This window comes from Thalia democratica, chromosome 5 (genome assembly GCF_965202585.1).
Source record: "Thalia democratica chromosome 5, ktThaDemo2.hap1.1, whole genome shotgun sequence".
In the NCBI taxonomy this organism is placed as follows: Eukaryota; Metazoa; Chordata; class Thaliacea; order Salpida; family Salpidae; genus Thalia; species Thalia democratica.
Window position 1 is genome coordinate 25,927,139 of NC_139169.1, and position 18,634 is coordinate 25,945,772.

An 18,634-nucleotide genomic window follows, 5' to 3' on the forward strand; every position below is an offset into this window, starting at 1 on the left:
TAATAAACTTTAACTAGACTTGATATATATTCATACTTTGGAAATTTACTTATAAATTGATTTAAAATTTACTCTAACTTAAAAAAAACACATAACGATTATCATTAATGACTAGAGACATAGCAAACCAATACAAAAAATGTAATACAAAAAATGTAATACAAAAAATGTAATACAAAAAATAAAAGGTAGAAATGAAACAGTAACTACTGACACCAAAGCGCCCAAAAAACCTGAATCCAATGGATTTGGTTTTGTATATTGTGATTATAAAGTACGAGAGAGGCAGATATAAGCAGGCCAAAAAAAGGACTGAAACCAATAAGTCAGGGCTTAAAAAATTCAGACCTTGTTACAAAACACTTTTAGTATAAACTATTTTTTCTTTGGACATTAACCTTAACCTTAAAAGCTTTAAGTATTTTGGCAATTTAGAACAATTAAAAAAGCATAAGCTTAAGATTTCAGGAAAAATAATGTTTTACCAAAAGTTTTTTATGCGAAGGTATTTTAAGTTAAACTTAATATTTTCTTTTGTTTTCGTAAGTTTTTTTCTTGCATCCTAATTACTTAAAAAGCACATGTTCTTAAAGTTTAAATATGTTTATTTATAATTTTTTCAATAACTTATAGTGTTTTAAAAAGTTAGTGGCTATCTCTATGACTGGAAGGTCAATACTAGATCGTTTGAGCAAATTTTCCAGTTTTAATTTCTTTTTATCATAAGTTGATTGATGTTATGAAAAGAAACTTACGGATCATAAATTTGTGCTTGACGGGCTGGTTAGAACAATTTTTTTTATCAGCTGGAAGATGCCATTTTTGTACGACGGGTAAATTTGCACAAGAAGTCATTTTTGCACGAAGATCATTTTGACGAGCGACTTTTAGACGAGTTGCTGCTGATGCACGCTGTTACTTTTGCGCAACGGGTCGATTTTTCATGAGGGTCACTTTTACACGAATAATTTTTTGCACGGAAAATAAATTTTGCTCGAAGCATAACTTTTGCAAGGATAAGGAACTGCTCGCCCACCAAAAAAAAGGTTTAAAAGTGATAGTAAAAAAGGAGAAAACTTAATTATATAATAGAAAAAATACCAACTAAGGGTAAGGGTGAGGGGTAACAGTGATAGTAAAATATAAGAAAAAAATAAAATTAAAACACATGTAGAAGTGTCAATTAGTGCAAAAAGTGACCCTTCGTGTAAAAGAGACAACACCTGAAAAAGTGACTATGTGCAAAAGTGATCCTTCGTGAAGAAATGTACCTTTGTGCATTTCTGACACCTACCAACTTTTTAAAAGGGAAATTTTAAAGTTAAACGAAAACCTTTAACTTGATATTTATATAACGTATATAGATAATAAATTGCTTCTTTGTAAAGACAAGTTTATTTAAATTATAACGGTTTTAACATTCGTGTTATACTTTAATGAATACTTTATTACTTCAGGTGGGTCACCGACCCAAATGCTACACCTCTGGTATAAATAAATTTAATCTTTTTGAAAAATCATTTAGCAAAGCGGTCTTCTCTACAACATTTAATAGTTGCTGTCACTGATACTTGTTGTAAATACTTTTTAATAAAATACATTTGGTTAATTACAAATACCAAAAAGTATTGGTTAAATACTTTTTATTGGGCGAACAGCATCGTGACGATAAAAGGTTTAAAAATAAAAATTCTCAAACTAACTACAATTGAATTTTATTCATGTACTTTGTAAACATATTAAGAAGAAAACACCAAAGTAAATTGAAAAAATCGTTCTCGTAAGCAGGTTCATGGCAATTAAATTTTAGTTAATAATTAAGTAATGCTCAGTCAGAGTTCAAAAATCTTTACATTTAGGTAAGGTAGGTATATATATCTACTTTACAAATTTTTAAAATTTGTTTTATATTCTTAAACCAAAACTATTGCTCCATAAATAATACGGAATACTTTATAGTAGTACAAAGAAAAGAAAACTATTCATTTGAAATTTCAAGACCATAAAAACCAGTAAGATTTCGAAAGACTAATCTTTGACATATTGGAATTTAAAAAAAAAGAAGTTTTTGTTTATGAATTAGTAAATTTAATCTAAAAGTTTAACAACTAAGTTTTAACATTAGACAGTTTTTTAATTGGCTATACAATTAGTTAAGCATGTTATTTTTCAGTTTCAAGAAGAAATTTGGTACAACAGTTTTAATTTAAGCAACCGACTGAACTAAAGATTGTTCTAACAGCATATAAGGATACATGTACACAATAACAACAACGACTTCATGCGAAAATTTATACAAACTAGACAATATATTGTTACATGTACAATACATCATTCCTTGGTTTGACATTAAGAATTAAGAAAATAAAATCAGTAATTTGCATTTATGCGCGAAATTTTGCAAACTGGTATTTTAGACTAAAACTGGTCTAGAGATTTTAAGAAATAAGTAAATAACAATGAAAGGATTGTTTAAAAAGTTAAAACTTACTTACAAATACAATAACGTTAGTTTATAAAAAAAGTTTATTTTTTCTAACTATTTTTATATACTTGCTTACTTGCTGTTTTCTTTAGTATACTTACATTGTTCACTTCAAATATTTTAAAATTTTTACAAAATATAAAATAATCACGTATTTAAATTTACTCCGTTAGCTAGTAAAAAATATTTTTCAAGTTTCAAAACGCCTTGATCGTATCAAAAAAATTCTAAAGTAACCGGTTCAAAATTTCCCGGGTACATGAAAATTTAAATTCGGACAATTCAAATTGTTATAAAAACATTTAAAATACTATATATTAAAATGTAATATGAGTTTAAAGAAAAAAGAAATATATAGATCTTATAAAAATCTAAAGCAAGTTTTTCTTTTAGGAAAAATAGTTAAAAATTTTTAATATATTTTGAAATTACTAAAAATAACTGTGTTTGGACTTTATTCAAGTCATACCTTAAAACATTGATGTTTTGCAAAAAGAAAAATATTGACTTGGACATATTTATAGGACCTACATATGTTTGAAAAATATTCATTAATTTATTAGTTGTAGCCCTTTCAATTTTTTTAGAATTTTAATCATCAGAGTTTGAACTGTCCGAATTTGAATTGTCGTAACCCAAATTTCCCGATCATCGTCAATAAAATGGCAGCTTTGCGCAAGAAAAATATCTTATTTTTGAGTTAAACTCTTCGCTTTTATCTTCTTCGGTCCATTTATCCGCGTCAACGTCGTAACTGAACACCCGTCTGCCGATTTTCTTTTCAAAGAGGAAAATTTTACTCCCCAACGACAGCGCCCCGCAGAATAAACGAGGCGCGGCGATCATTTCCCTCCACGCCCCTCCTCCCTCGGCCCCGTTGTAAACGTCGCAGCCGAGGCCGACGGCAAAAAGCCTGCTCCGCACCGCCACCAGACCGTGGTTACTTTGCTGTCTAGTCATGTGGGGCAAATCTCTCCATTTTTCCGTCGTGACGTCATAACTCTCGGCGGAGGACAGCTCAAAGTAGTCGCACCTCCCCCCGCACGCCACCACTTTTTCTTGGAAGACGGCGCACGCCGCGTCGTATCTTTCAACCCTCATCTCCCCTGCTTTCGTGAACCTGCCGCTCCTGGTGTCCAATTTCAGGCAGGAGGCGATCGAGTTGCCGTCGCTACCTCCGACGAGGATAATTTTGTCACCGTACGCGCACACGCAAAACTGTCGCCGATACTTGCCCATGACGGCCACCCGAGTCCAACGCTGGGTGGCCCAGGAGTACTTTTCGACGACGACCTTCGCCTTTCTTCTGACAAGGATTCCCGCAAACACGTACAAGTCGCCTTTCAAGCAGATACCCGTCGCTTCGAGCATTTGTTCGTTGTTCATAGGCGGCAGGGCTCGGACCAGGTTCAAGCCGGGCACGCTGTACTGTTTTACATTTTCTATTGGGCTGCGTCCGTAGTGCCAATACCACCCCCCGCACACGAGCACGCCGAACGAGGTTTGGCTGCAATACCGGCTTTCGCAATTGAGCTTGCAGCTTTTGTAAGCTTCATTCAGCAAATCGTACATTTCGCTGTTTTCAAAAAGAGAGCCGCATTCGGACAGCAAGCTGTCTTTGTCGGACAGCAAGCAAAGTCGAACTTTCTGCAGCAACTTTGCACCGAACTTGCTGCGTTCTGCAATGTTGTGATTCAGCCATTTTGTTGCCGCTTCCAACACTTCGCGCTCGGTTGTGACGTAAAGTTCCGAGCTGGCCAGTATTTTCAGGACAAGGGCGAAATCCAGCTCCAAAAGGCTTTCGGTTTCGGCTATGATCGCGAAACAGCGCTCTACATAACTCTGTGTCGCTTTCAAAAGGCCTGATAAATTGAAAAGCGATGCAAGCTGGTGAAAGGTCAAGGCGTTGCAAATTTTAAGCTTCTTAGTAGAATAACTTCTGTCAGTTTTACTCGCCAAACTTTTGTTCAAAGAAATTTTGCTTAACTTTGTCGCCGCAACCAGGTCATCGTCGTCTGCTGCTGCAAGTGAACCTGGAAAATTGATTTTAAGTAAGTACACTTGTGTGTTTTTGTTCTTTGTCATGAAAATCTGTAACAACTAAACGAAACAAGCGTTCGGATAAATATTAAACATAAAATTTCCTGTCGTGTTTGAAAACACTTAACTGCAACAGTATATTAATTTATCTGAAAAGTTTCTACATAGCTATGTATTGACTTAAGATAAGAAAAAATATATAATACACTAAACATGTGTTAACCTCGTTCAATCGAGCCATTAAACCTCCGTAAACTTTGAAATTTTTTTACAGCCGAACGCTTGCTCACTTCTACGTAATCTTCTGTTTTGTTGAATTCAATTAAAAGATCATCTCCAAAATTTTCTGTCCTCTGAAGACCGGTTTTTTGCTGGTTGTTTTTATCGGCAAAAATTACACAATTTTCCAGTGAGTTTTTTTTCATGTTTTAATTAGTCTTTAAACAGTAAATAAAATTTAATAATTGTGATTTATAACTAATTAGCTGCGCAAAGTAAATTAAAAAAAAAACTGTGTACTGTTTGTACACATAATTACTTCAAATAAACTATGTGCCCACTAGAATATACAAAAAATTAATCATTTTTAAAAGCTATTATACATAGTTAATGTGTTTGAACTGTTGTAACTTATCTTACAATAAACACTTTCTAGTTAACAAAACAACTCTTTTTTTTTAATTGCCTTAGTTTATGTGCACAGTACAATAATTTTAATGGACACTAGTGTGCACAGGTACATGCAGTGAAGGTCTATGGACTATACCACAAAAAATATTATCTTTAATTAAAAAACTGGAAGAAAATTAATAAACAGAATCAGATTGCTTCAACAAAGTATAATAAAAATATTTATACATTTACTGTAAGAAACATTTCCGTAAATTAGAATGAACTTTCAAGTGTTTTTAAAGAACAAATTACAAACCTTCAAAACTCAGAAAAAAAACATTATTAATTTAGAAGAGTTTAGCTGATCTAAAAAGTACGATAAGTTCTTTTGGTGGAATTAAAAATACATTTAGTTTTATAAAGTTTATAAAAGTTCTCAAAAACACATCCCATTCGTAAAATGTAAAAATGTTCTAAAACAAACAATTTAAAAAATAAAAGAGTTCTTCGAAGTTAAAGTTAAGTTAAGATTTTTCATAAGCTTAGGTTTATACTAGGCTGAAAAATAAAGTTACACATGTTTACTTTTTTAATCACCTGAATTTTATAAACCAAATTGGTTAAACACATTAATTTTTACTTATATAATCAAGACTTATAAACTAATTGTAAGGCTACATCTGATACTTTTTGAAATATAAAACCAATATTAGAGTTATGGATCACAGTTAACAAAGTTAGTTATGGAATATGTACTACCACCGCTGTTTTACTGAAAAACACTATGTGTAAGATGTATCTATGTTTGCGGTCTTCTAATATTAAAAACCTGTTAGAAATTATTAAGTGTTATTTCAAATTAACTTACACGTATTGTGTAAATAAAATCATCTAAAGACAATGAAACCAGTGAGTATGTCAAGATTGTAGTTAAAAACAATGTATATATGAAATTTAATTCACAAGTTTATATCATTTAACCTTCATCAAATAAAAATAAAAGGCATAAAATTTGGGAAACGTTTAAAATCCACCCATAATCAAAATCCACTCAGTCAAATTCGAGAACCGCTTACCGATCGAGGGTAGGATTAGGGGTTAGAGTTAGAGTGGAAAATAATTAAAAAATACATTTAAAAAATCCAAAATAATTATAAATAAGTTAACAAATAAAGAAAATATTTAATAAAACCAGGTGGATTTAGATCCAATAGATTTTGATAGTATACCAAAAATTTATGATCTAAAAAAGAAATAGATAGTTTACAAAACAAAAAAAGAACAATTTTCTACTGTATAACATATAATAAAAAGATACAAAAGAAGATTAAGTAATAGTTAGTTATTGCTGTAATTTTTTTTTTACTATAAATGTAATATTAATTAATAATACATTTAAAAAAGACAACTTTTGTTGTATAAAAGTAATGCAACCTAAAATAATGGGAACAGGTAAAAATTGCACGAGGGCACAAAATTACACGAAGATACCTCTGCACGAGGGGACAAAATTACACAAGACAATTTACCACTAAAGGTCAAATTTGCACGAGTTACAATTTTGCACGGAGGGTCATTTAGTATAAAACAAACAGAATAAAAAAAAGATAAATTAATAAAAAAACTAAAAGAAAAAGTTACTGAACGAGGGTAAGGGTTAGGAATAACAGTGATAACAAAAATAAAAGCAAAAATATTATTAATAAAAATTTTATAAAAAATTAATTAGTAAATAAATAAAAACTAGTTAAAAAAAGCTACCAAGGGAAAGGGTTAGGGGTAACAGTGATGGTAAATTATTTAAATAATAAATTAATACGAAAATTAATAAAAAAATTAACTATTATAAATAAGCTACTGACGGAGGGTAAGGGTTAGGGGTAATAAAGGTAGAAAATATAAAAAAACTAAATAAAATAAAAAATAAAATTTATAAAAAGTTAAAAAAAACAAAATAAATTTAACCCGTGCAAAAGTGCAAGGTTGCCACTCGCTTTTTTAAAAAAAAATTTCCAGGTTTTCTAAATTTCTACAAGGTTTTTCAGATTTTCTTTAAGGTTTTTGAAAGCACTACTTTTTTTGATAATGTTTAGTAGTAGGTTATAGTTTAGTTAAAAAAGAGTTACTGTAAGTATTGCAATTTATTTTATTATCTTGGAACCTGTACTAAATTCGTTTATGATGGTTCTTTAAAAGACGTTATGTTGGTTTAATACAAACAGCTAAAAGTCTACTTAATTCTTTTCTTAGTTCGAACGTGTTATCTTTTATTAATTCTTGATAAGCTATTTTATTAAATAATTGTTTAATATTTTAAAACTTGTAATAAATAGTTAAAATATTACATTTTTATAACAAGAACTAAGTCATAGAAGTAAGTCCTATAACTGATTAAGATTGTAACTAATCTAAATAGCTTTCAAGGTTTTTTTACTTTTTGAAAAATTTGAAGAAAAATATTTAATTGTCAGAATTATTCGAAATTCATCTGGTGCTAAAATAAAAAAAATGACAACATACAAAATGTGCATTGTTTACTTTACTAAATTTAAAAAAAAGATTGGAGAGTTTTGTGTTCACCTCATATTTTTCTGTAGAAAAATTGTAGCATTTTCGTAATAAGTACAAAGTAATGTTTTTATTTCTTTTTTAATGACTTCCATTCACTAACAATATCAGCAAAAAGGTAATGATAAAATATTATTGTTTCGAAAACAACAAAGTAAGCTAAAACTACAGATTTATAAGCCATAAAAACTATAAGTATTTAAGTTTTATATATTTTATATTAGAAAAAAGTACAATTTTACAGATAAAATTCGCACATTTTGTGTGACTATGACATTATAATATATAACAGGGTTGTCCTTTACATAGAAACCTGAAAAACCTGTAATTTGACAGTTTAGGCAAAAACAACTGAAAAAACCTGGAAATTGATATATCTTGAAAATAAAAATCCTAGAATTTTCAAATCTAGGTTTTTTCAGTTGTTTTTGCCTAAACTGTCAAATTACAGGTTTTTCAGGTTTCTATGTAAAGTGACAACCCTGTTATATATTATAATGTCATAGTCACACAAAATGTGCGAATTTTATCTGTAAAATGGCACTTTTTTCTAATATAAAAAGCAAATTCATTTGCTGTGTTTACTTTTAGTTTCTTTGATTTTGAATATCAACTTTGTTGATTTAATCAAATAGAAAAACATTACTAAAGCAATCACATTACTCTAAGTTGATTGCAATTTATCAGAAATGCAGGTTTACTAAATTTGGTTGTTTTGTCGCATCTATTTTGCAAAGCCTCCCATGTATTCGAATGCAATGAAATACATGCAAGCAACCAGCATGAGTAAGTCGTCAAACTACTGGTTGACTGTCAAGTCACGCAACTTAATGCACTTTTTTAATCTACTCACATTTACTCACTTTACTCACAAATTTCTAAAAATCCTTTTTTTAATTACTCACTTTACTCATTAATTTCTCAAACTCCAGGTCTTTTTGCCTGAACTGTCAAATTCCAGGTTTCCAGGTAAATGGCATCCCTGAAAAGTGTCTTAGTGTAAAAGTATCTTCATTTAACTTTGTGCCCTCGTCCAATTTTGTACGCTCGTGCAGATTTGACAGCTACCAAAAATAGTATATTACTTTGTATATATATATATTTGAACGTACATAGTGGAGTAAAATAAATAGTTATTACAAAATAAAATTTAATGTTAATGCAAAAAACTAAACATTTGAAAAAAAAAATTTAAAGAATTAAACTTTTAATACTCTTGAAGTCAGGGACTCCAAAACTTTTTTTTCAAAAGACCCATTTTTAGAAATTAAAAAAGCTATAGCTCCCTCCAACTAGATACTTGAAAAATTACCATTCAATTAACCCTAGAATTTTTTTGTATTTATCTCCATAATCAACTATAAAATATTTAGTGTAAGTTTCAAACTTTGAAAAATATTTTTTCATAAGGTCCCCATATGGCCTTTTTAGTACTCATGGCCACCTAAATTTCTGTCACGGCAAGCTTTAGGTGGCCATGGAGGTCAACTTTAGGAAATGCTGCTTTAAGTAACTAACTGTCTTAATTAATAATGAAATAAACATATCAACTCTTTTCAATTTTATTACTTAGTTTTTATCCTCAAAGTAAACAAAATGAATAACTCTAACTATTAATTTACTTTTTTTTCATAATTGTAATAACTTCAATCATAAATGAGTTAATCAATACTTAAACTTAACCTTTTAATTCTTTTATAACAATCTAAAAAACTATGTTGCACTAAACTATAAAACTATCATATATGTCAAAAAAAAATTGTTTTATAATAAATACAGTTTCAAATAGTAGTACTGTTATTAGCTCTTTTAAAGATAAAAAGCTATGCAGTAAAATTATCACTTTAAATAACATTTTAAGTTATGAAATGAAAAACTATGTGGTTTTACTCTTATTTCAAACAAATTACAAGCTGGTTGCTAAAAAGCAGTTCATGTAAAATTTAAAACAATTCTTTTATATTATAAAATAAATGAACAAAGTTTCTACTTTGAGTTTGAAAACCAAGAAGCCAAATTGATGTTAGAGTTAGATATTGACAAGTTTTACTAAAATGGCTGTTTACTAAAATATAATTTTCAAATTTATAAAGAATATTATGTACAAGTAAAAAATTAGTTTAATAGCAGACAAAAAAGTTAAATAGTTTTTAAAACATGAATAAATGTATAGGAAAAGAAGATTTTTTAGTAAAACAATACTTTGATTAAAAATAAGTAATAAACTTTCTAAATATAAAAGATTTATGTAGAGCATACATTTTTGTGAAAACAAAGCATCAAATTTCTATATACTTTAAGTTAATACTAATAATCTACTAATAAACCATAAGAAAATAAATTAACACGTTTTGCTTAATAATTTAGCAATTTTATAATAAAATGATTACATAAATCTTGGTATTAGCATTGTATAAAACTATTTGAGCTATCAGAATTTTGTATATTTTCTTTCAAACAAAATTATAATTTTTAAACAGTTAAAAAACCTAAGAAAAACTACAATTAAAAAAACAACTTAGTTGAAAAATAATTTATTTGAAAAAAAGATTAAATTGGTATTGTTGTAAGTTTTTGAGTTCTCTTTTGTAGCCTAACTTAATTTCAGTAGTTTATTTCAAAGCAAAACGGTCTCACTCTCATTATAATTTATCTAAACGATTTTAAGATATCTCTTTTAAGAAATCACTCTTAAATATAAATTAAAAAAAAACTGGTTGATGTAACCAGAGAAAGCAACTTGCTTTTATTCATATAAAATGGACAGCACATAGATAATAGATAACTTTACTTTTAGTTTATTTTTTTTAGCTGCACTTTTCATTGCTGTTTTGTATGTTTTAAAATTATGCTATTGATGCAGTTGTGTTTTTCAGACATTATTCAACCTTTATTAACCTTAATCAAGATTCACACAACCCAGTTGCCACTGTAGCGTATAGTCAAAGCTACTTGAGCATGAGGTTTTAAGTTATAACAAACAAAAGTTATATAAAGTATTCTGAAATGTTTTAACATTCTTGTTCTTCTGCTAAACAACATTCTTTTCTTTACAAAATTGTTGAAAAAAAACCAATAATGTTCTTAAAATTCTAGATGAATTTTTACACTATTTAAGTAAAATAATTTACAGAAGATAAACGTTATTTTAGTTTTCGATTATTTAAAACTTTAAGTGACATGTTATCTATTACATTTTGTTTTCAAATGTTACAAATGAAGAAATTGTTAGTAAACTTTAGTAATTTTAGTAAAATGAAAAAAAAAATAGTGTGGCTTTTTAATGATGTGTATCAATTTTTTTTTGTGTTAAAATATACAATGCAAAACATTGGTACAAAAATTTTACAGCTAGTTCAAAAACTCAACACTACGTTAGTAAAACTTATAGCTTTTTGCACTTTAAAAGTTAAATATAATGTTTTTTAATTTGAAAAACTAAAAAGCATAAGACTTTTCCTTGCAAAATTATATGTATTTGATATGTATTTTTATAAAAAGTAAACTTCAAAAGTATACAATGCTTAAATAGCTAAAATAAAATAGAGAGCTAGATGGCTTAAGCTTTGTATTCTTTAATTTAAATTAAAAAACTTTATTTATTGGTAAGGAAATACTTCTAAATAAACTATCTTAATAACTTAAAAATAATTTTTAAACTGAATTCAAGTAAAAATATTCTATAACTTTCTAATTGAAGTCACTTTAATGTAGTAACTAAAACTTATCAAAAGAATAAAGCTAACTTTGACAACATTTATTCTAATTGGTCATTTTCAAAGTTTAAAAAAAAATACTGAAGCTGATTTTTTAAAACTGTTTAAAACTTTTTTGTTAAACTTTTACGAATTTATTTTTGTCTTTAACTTTTTGATTTGTATGAATGTTTTTTTTTTCATCAGTTGATTTTATTACTATATAAAAATTCATGAACATTGTATATTTTGTCATAGCATTTATAATGATTTTTTGTTAATATCACTAGTTTAATAAACATATTTAAAACGTGTTCTACTAACTATAACCTACTTTACACATATTTTTGTTCTACTTTATACTTTCTTATACATATTTTATAAAAAAACAATTAGTATCTTTATTCAACAAAGCTACTAGAAAGCAGATTTTGAAACTACAATATAGTTATTTTTAATGTATACAATACTGAGTAAAACTAATGTTTACTATTCAATCGTAAAACTTAAGTTTTAGCTAATAAATTATTAAAGTTTAAAAAACTTATTCGTAAAATACGAGATTGAAACATATGAAAAATTTTAAAAATTAATAAAGTTTTTAAAGCAATTTCTATTTTCATGCTATTTTACTTACTTAAAATGCGTATTTATTTAATTAGAGTTTAATCTAATTTGATTACGTAAAAAATTTGTTTTCAAATTCCTAAAATATTTGAACTTTGTAATTTTTACCTAAATGAGTATTTTTTTAAATTTAAATAGAAAAGCATGTTTTAAACTTTTCGTTTATTAAAAACGATAGTTTTAGTGTCAAATAACCATACAAGAAAAATGAAATCATTTCCAATACTTTATAACTTAAATTCAAATATAAAGTTTTTGATATAAGTTGATTACGTATCTGACTTGTTTAAATAACACATAATTGTTATATTATTACGTTACATTAATTATTATATTATTACAACTTTTAAGTTGTACCTCAATGAGAAATTTTGTCATATTTAATCTATTAGTACGTTTTAATTTTCTTATTCTACAAACAAGAAAGTATTACACTTTATTTGTTATGATTTACTTTGCTAGAAGTTTTTAAATAAAGTTAGTTTTATAAATGCTTAGAAGTTAGCACATGAAAATCATGTAATTTCACATAAAAGTCGACATATATTTTTTTGACAGGATTAAAATTGCATTTGAAACTTTGAAAATAAAACATAAAATGTTATTTAAATATCACAAAAATTTTATGTTAATGACAGAAAACATTTGTTAAAAAATGTTCATTAACACAAAAACATCAAACAAAAGTTTATTTGAGACTGTAAGCAACCATACATGTTTAATTTAGATCGGATAACAAAACCATAACACAAGCTTTAAAATATAGTTTTGTAACAATAGTGACTTGTTTATATAAGTGTACATTATTTCTACCACTATAACAAATTTTTTTCAAAGAAATTTCAAAAATTATTTAGCTTCTGGTCACATTACTTGAGATTTCCCCTGCTCTGCAAACCTTTAATAAGACATGCATTTACGAGTAGTAATTGACTTTTATTTTAAAGGTTTAACTTTAATGAAATATATTTGTTTATGTAGCAGGAGTCGCATAAGTGTTCAATAACAACCTAATGTTTTTTTTTATTTAGGCCTAATATGCGCTTTTTTTATATACTGCAATACTAAAAGAATGTTGTAAAATTTATTAGTTTCAATTTTTTTTTTTCCTTTTCTTTCTAAAACAGTTTTTATATATTATTCTTTTTCTATGCAATATCTCTATTGAATTTATGTTTATATGTGATCAGATCAAAGTTTGCAAAACAACCCGGTAGCAGTTGGGATTTAGTTTTTAAATTAACAGTTTTATACATTAACAAGTACAGGTAATAAAATATAACCTTGAAAAACACTGGAAAACTTACAAAACACAGTTCACACTTCATTTCATTAAAACCACTCTTGCACTTGTACAAAATGAAAACTTAGTGTACCAAAGAACAAAACATTTGAAGTAGATAAACATTTATATGAACGCAACTATAAAATTTGAAAACTGTTTACTTTTTAAGATAGCTAGTCAAAAAAACTAAAAACAAAAATGGTTTCGAAAATGTGGGGAAACTTGAAAAATCGAATTAAATTTTATAAAACATACATAAATTATGTCATACTTAATAAAATATAATTTCAACAAACGCACAAATAAAAAGCAATTAAAAAATTGCTACAGATATAATCAATTTAGAATTTAATCAATCTATAACTGTTTTGATAATTATATTTTACTTAGTTTTCTTGTAACATAAACGAAACTAAAACTAAGAGCTCTAACCTATTATTTAGAATACTTCTATTAAGATATCAGTTTACAATGGATTTTCACTTTTATAAATGATATAAAAACTATATCGTACTTTGGTAAAACATGCTATTTGGTTTGGTAGCTAAAATGTCATAAGACAGTAAATTCAAATTGGTTGTCTCAACTTATATTTGAGAATATTTTCAAAAGCATTGTTTTGTAAATTACAACAAAATTAATAAACGAAATAAAATTTTTGTGCATTTAAGAAAACAAAACTACATTTAATAAATTTTTAAGTTCCAAATTGTTTTAATTGTTTTTATCTGGTAGGAATTTCGCTTTCTCAATGTTGTTTTTGAATTTTTAAATCAATTTAGCAGGTTCTTTTAAATTTTAATTAAACTTTTTTTTTAGCCATATCAATTAATTATAATTGTTTCTTTAAAAAAAATAATACAAATTAAATACTTAAAGTAGAAGTAATGTAACCAGTAAAATTTAAGTGGTGTAAAATATGTAGAAATTCATCTGATGAACAAAACATATATGTTGTTTTACTGAAACTAGCATTTTAACTTGAATCATCGATGACTAAGAAATTTTTTGTTGTTTTCTTAAAAAGGCTATATGTGTTTGTTGTGTCAAAATAAAAACAAAACAAATATCGTAAAAGTATTATGTTTTGGAATTAAACATAGCTAAACACTAAATAAAAACTCATTTGTTTTCCATAAATTTATTAAGTAGTTTTTAAGTAATACATTTAAAACAAATTATTTAGAATTATAGTATAGAAAGTTGTAAACTATATAAAAACATTCTAAAACAATAACTTATTTTACGTTATTTTCTGGATAAATATAGTTTTAAGTACATAAAAGTATAATATATAAACTTCAACTATAAAATTAAATGCAAACTATCTACCTTTAAAAGTAGGTTAATTGATATTATTAATTTTTGTTTGTAAATAATTTTTATAAATTTTACCACCGTTCACTTACATTAAACAAAATTAAATATTAGATAATTTTCAAATGAGCTGGAAGGGTATAAATATTAAGTAAAAGTTGAATAATTACATTAAACAAAAAAAAAATGCATTATTAATTTAATTAAAATGCTTTTCATCGTAGCACAGTGACATTTATCGTAAAATCAAAATTAAGATTAAAAAAACTAAAAATTAAAACAAGGAAAACCTAAAAGTTAAACTAAAAACAAAACTGAAGAATATTCTATTAACATGCATTTTTTAAACAAAGTATGTGATATAGGTCATATAAATTCAAACTGACCTTTTATATTTAGTTCCTAAGAATTACTTTGCAAATTACAACCTTTACGTAAATTTGAAGCATATTTTTATGCACTGATTGTTAATTCTTAAATTATTTTTAAAAAGTACCACACTTGAATGAAATCTTAAGAAACGAAAATAAAGCTGCACCAACCACTTGTACAAATTATTTTTCCTAATTGTTTCCTTAAATATAACCTCGTCACTAAACGATTTTTTAAGTTGTGTTCCCTGTACAGTAACCTCTTGCTTATTTACGCACATTGTGTCCACAGAAAAAACGCGTAAAGATATGAGAAATCTCAAAGATACGAGAGGTACCAAATATACTTATTATATTGACTGTTTTTAAATATTGCTTCTTGTTAAAAGCAGACTGGGGACTTTCCCACTTTTAACAATTTGTTTGTTTTATTTATAAATATTAAAACAAAAGATAAAACTATACATATAGTAAAAAAAAAGGATTTAAATTTATGCACAATAGTAATACGAGTCGAAAAATTTTACTAATTTATTAATAAGTAGATCTTTTCTTTATCTTTAGTTATATGTGACTTATTTGACATTTATATTCTATTCTACTTAGCAAGTTCAATTTATAATTAAGCATTTGTTTACAATTATAAAATGGTGTTTATTCATATATAAGGCAAGAGTGCTGTATTATTTATTTGTGTTTTAAACTCTCTTTACTCAATATACTTTCGTTATCTAACACAGTCATATTTCTTTCAGAGTTTTAATTATTTAATATCTTATGTCAACAAAATTTCTGATATACTGAGGTATCACTAAATGTTTATCAATTAGTCAAGAAACATAAGTATACAAAGTTCCTTCTAAAGGTATAGAGAGGTGAGTTAGCATTTAAAAATACAATTTGAATTAAACATATTCAATAAACCTAATTTGTGCAGTATAAAAAAAAAAAAATTTGAAGTTTTTAGAATTTTAAAATGCATAACTAAACGAGAGTGTGTAACGTCACGAGTGCGTAAAGATGCGAGATGTTACTGCATTTTGAACTAGAACCGAACAGATAGTTAATATTACTTATTAAAACATTACATATACTTTTAAAATTTTCTTTGTTTTAAATTCAATAATGGTTTTACTATGCAATTATTATTCATTTTAAAATTGAGAAGTTAAAAAAACAAAGTAAGTTTTGTTTTAGTTTAATAAAAGTGTACTGCATTTATTAATAAGTTAATATTTTAGTACGCTTTTTTTTTTTTGGAAAAATTAATTTTATGACTGGATTTTTTCTAGCGCACATGTACACTGCAAGTTTTCAAAATTATAAATACTTTTAGTTAAACTGTTCTAATTATAGATTTGAGTATTTGCTAACAAATTATCCTAGGGAAACAAGTTCACTGATTACAATTAAAAACAAATTATACAGTAATCTTCCTTTATTGTACCAACATATGTTTCTGTGTGTTAACGAATTATTATATAGTTTTATAATAGTCAGATTTAGCATAAAGTATTTTACCTATTATTAACTATTATCCTCAAAAAATATGTAGAATTATTTTATCTTAATTTTGATGAACACTTTAGCTTCTGTGCTTTCATTACAGTTTTTATTTTTTTACAGAACCCAGTTGAAGTTTGTTGATTTTTAACACAGAGAAACATATGTTTGTACAATAAAAGAAAATAACTGTATCACTTTTTTTTATTTATGATTTTAGTATACAAATTTAATATATTGTGCAGTTTTTAAACAGCTAAATAAATTAAAAAAACTAAGTATAAAATTATAGAGATTCTATTGAATCACCAAAGTAAAGGAATTAACCAGCAAAAATGAAAGTTTTGTTTTTGTATAATAAAATGAATACTTTGTTTTATAAAACATTTTTTTTTGCGTTAACTTTTTGTTTGTCACTCAAACTGTTGTATTAAAAGTTGTTTTACTTTAAATAAAAAAAACAAATTACTTACGTGCTATCTTTTATTGTTTTTCTAACACAAAACTATGTCATATAAAACACAACAACTAAATACTAAAATTAATTAATTTAAGAACTTTTTAATATCTATTTATTTGATATAAATAATTTTTCTTTTCACTTTGATCATAACTATGTACATTCAAGAGCTTGCGAAAAATTGTAACTTTTAAATTTATTCTTTTTTAATGTTTTTTTTTTTATATTCAACAAAATTGAAAATAAATTATTTTAATTTGTAAAGATTGAGTCTGAAATTTTTAAATAGAACTTCTTTATTGTACACTAGTTAGTTATAACTGTAAACAAAACATAAATTATTTTAGTTAATATGTTTGATTTAATAATATGTTATCGATTCATACCGTTTAAGATTTATAGTAAATTTCAATTAAAAAAAAACATTCATATTCGTTGGTGCAGAATGTAAGCAGCAATCTTTACTAATAAAATAAATTTTAAAACTATATATTTAGCTGATTATTTTAATTGCAGCATGTGATTTGTTTAATTAAGTTAATTCTTATCTACGTCAACTGTTTTTTTATTTTTTATAAATTGCCAATTAAATCAAGTTGTCGAAGCTACTGTTTTATTTATTTTACTGTTTTATAAACACAAAACTGTATGTTTTGCTATTAAATTAAAGTTAAGACAGACTAATATTGCTTTTAAATTATATTTTTAAAAGTATTTTTTTGTTAAATAAAGCCATAAAGTGTAGAAGTCTTATTAGTTTTAATATTACTTAAACAATGTTTATTCTTTCAAAACTTTATTACGCAAACTTTAAAGACCTCGCCAGTGCTTAACAAAAAAGTCTTAATATATATATAATAGTTATGGAAAACAGTATTTAAACAATTAGATAGAAACAAATTTTTACTGAAAAAAAAATTAAATTTCATTTCAAGGTTAAGGCTAAATTTTTAGTAAAGTTTATTTATAGTGATCAAAACCAAAGTGAAAACAAACAAAAAATATGTAAAATACTTTACTTTACTTTCTAAATTTTAATTATTTTATATATTTATATACTGATTTTTGCTTTTTTATTTATAAAAAATAGTTTTAAAGTATTTTATTACAATTATTACAAAAATAATAACGGAAAAAGAAAAAATTTAAAGATAAAAAACAATATAAACGTTTGTTAACTTTAATGGTATAGTAGTAAAAGAATAAAACAAGCTCTTAATATTTTTCAAAAACTTTTAGACAAACTCTTTATTGTTTTTATGTTTTTATTTTTGTTACTAACTTTGGTTCTCTTTCTTTTATTATTGCTTTAACTAAAATGTCTAGCAAAAAATAAAGATAGTCTTATTACATTGACTTGTTACACACTTTTACTAAAACCAATAAAAAAAATCATAAAATTACGAAACTTTAAAGCAATCTAAAGATGAACGTTAGCTTTTTATAAAAAAGTATCTAACAACATTATTTTACACTTTAGATATTTAAAATACATTCAAGTTTTAATTGAAACTTTTAGGTACAAACAAAAGCCGGGTTTGTTTATGCAATCAAAAAAAAAATCAAAAATTGTTTAAAATAGTGAAAAAACTGTTGAAATATCATTAACAATTTGTTTAGTAGTAGTAACTACTTTTTTTATTGAATTAAAGCTTTAAAACCAAATAAATT

The 18,634-nt window shown here is 25.9% G+C and overlaps 1 protein-coding gene across 1 annotated transcript; it reads right to left on the reverse strand.

Moving 5' to 3' along the window:
• Positions 1-3,139: 3,139 nt before the first annotated feature.
• Positions 3,140-4,570, reverse strand: LOC145836361 (ectoderm-neural cortex protein 1-like). Its single transcript, XM_082944170.1, has one exon. The coding sequence runs from the start codon at positions 4,568-4,570 to the stop codon at positions 3,140-3,142; it is 1,431 nt and encodes a 476-aa protein (XP_082800296.1).
• Between the last annotated feature and the right edge of the window lie 14,064 nt (positions 4,571-18,634).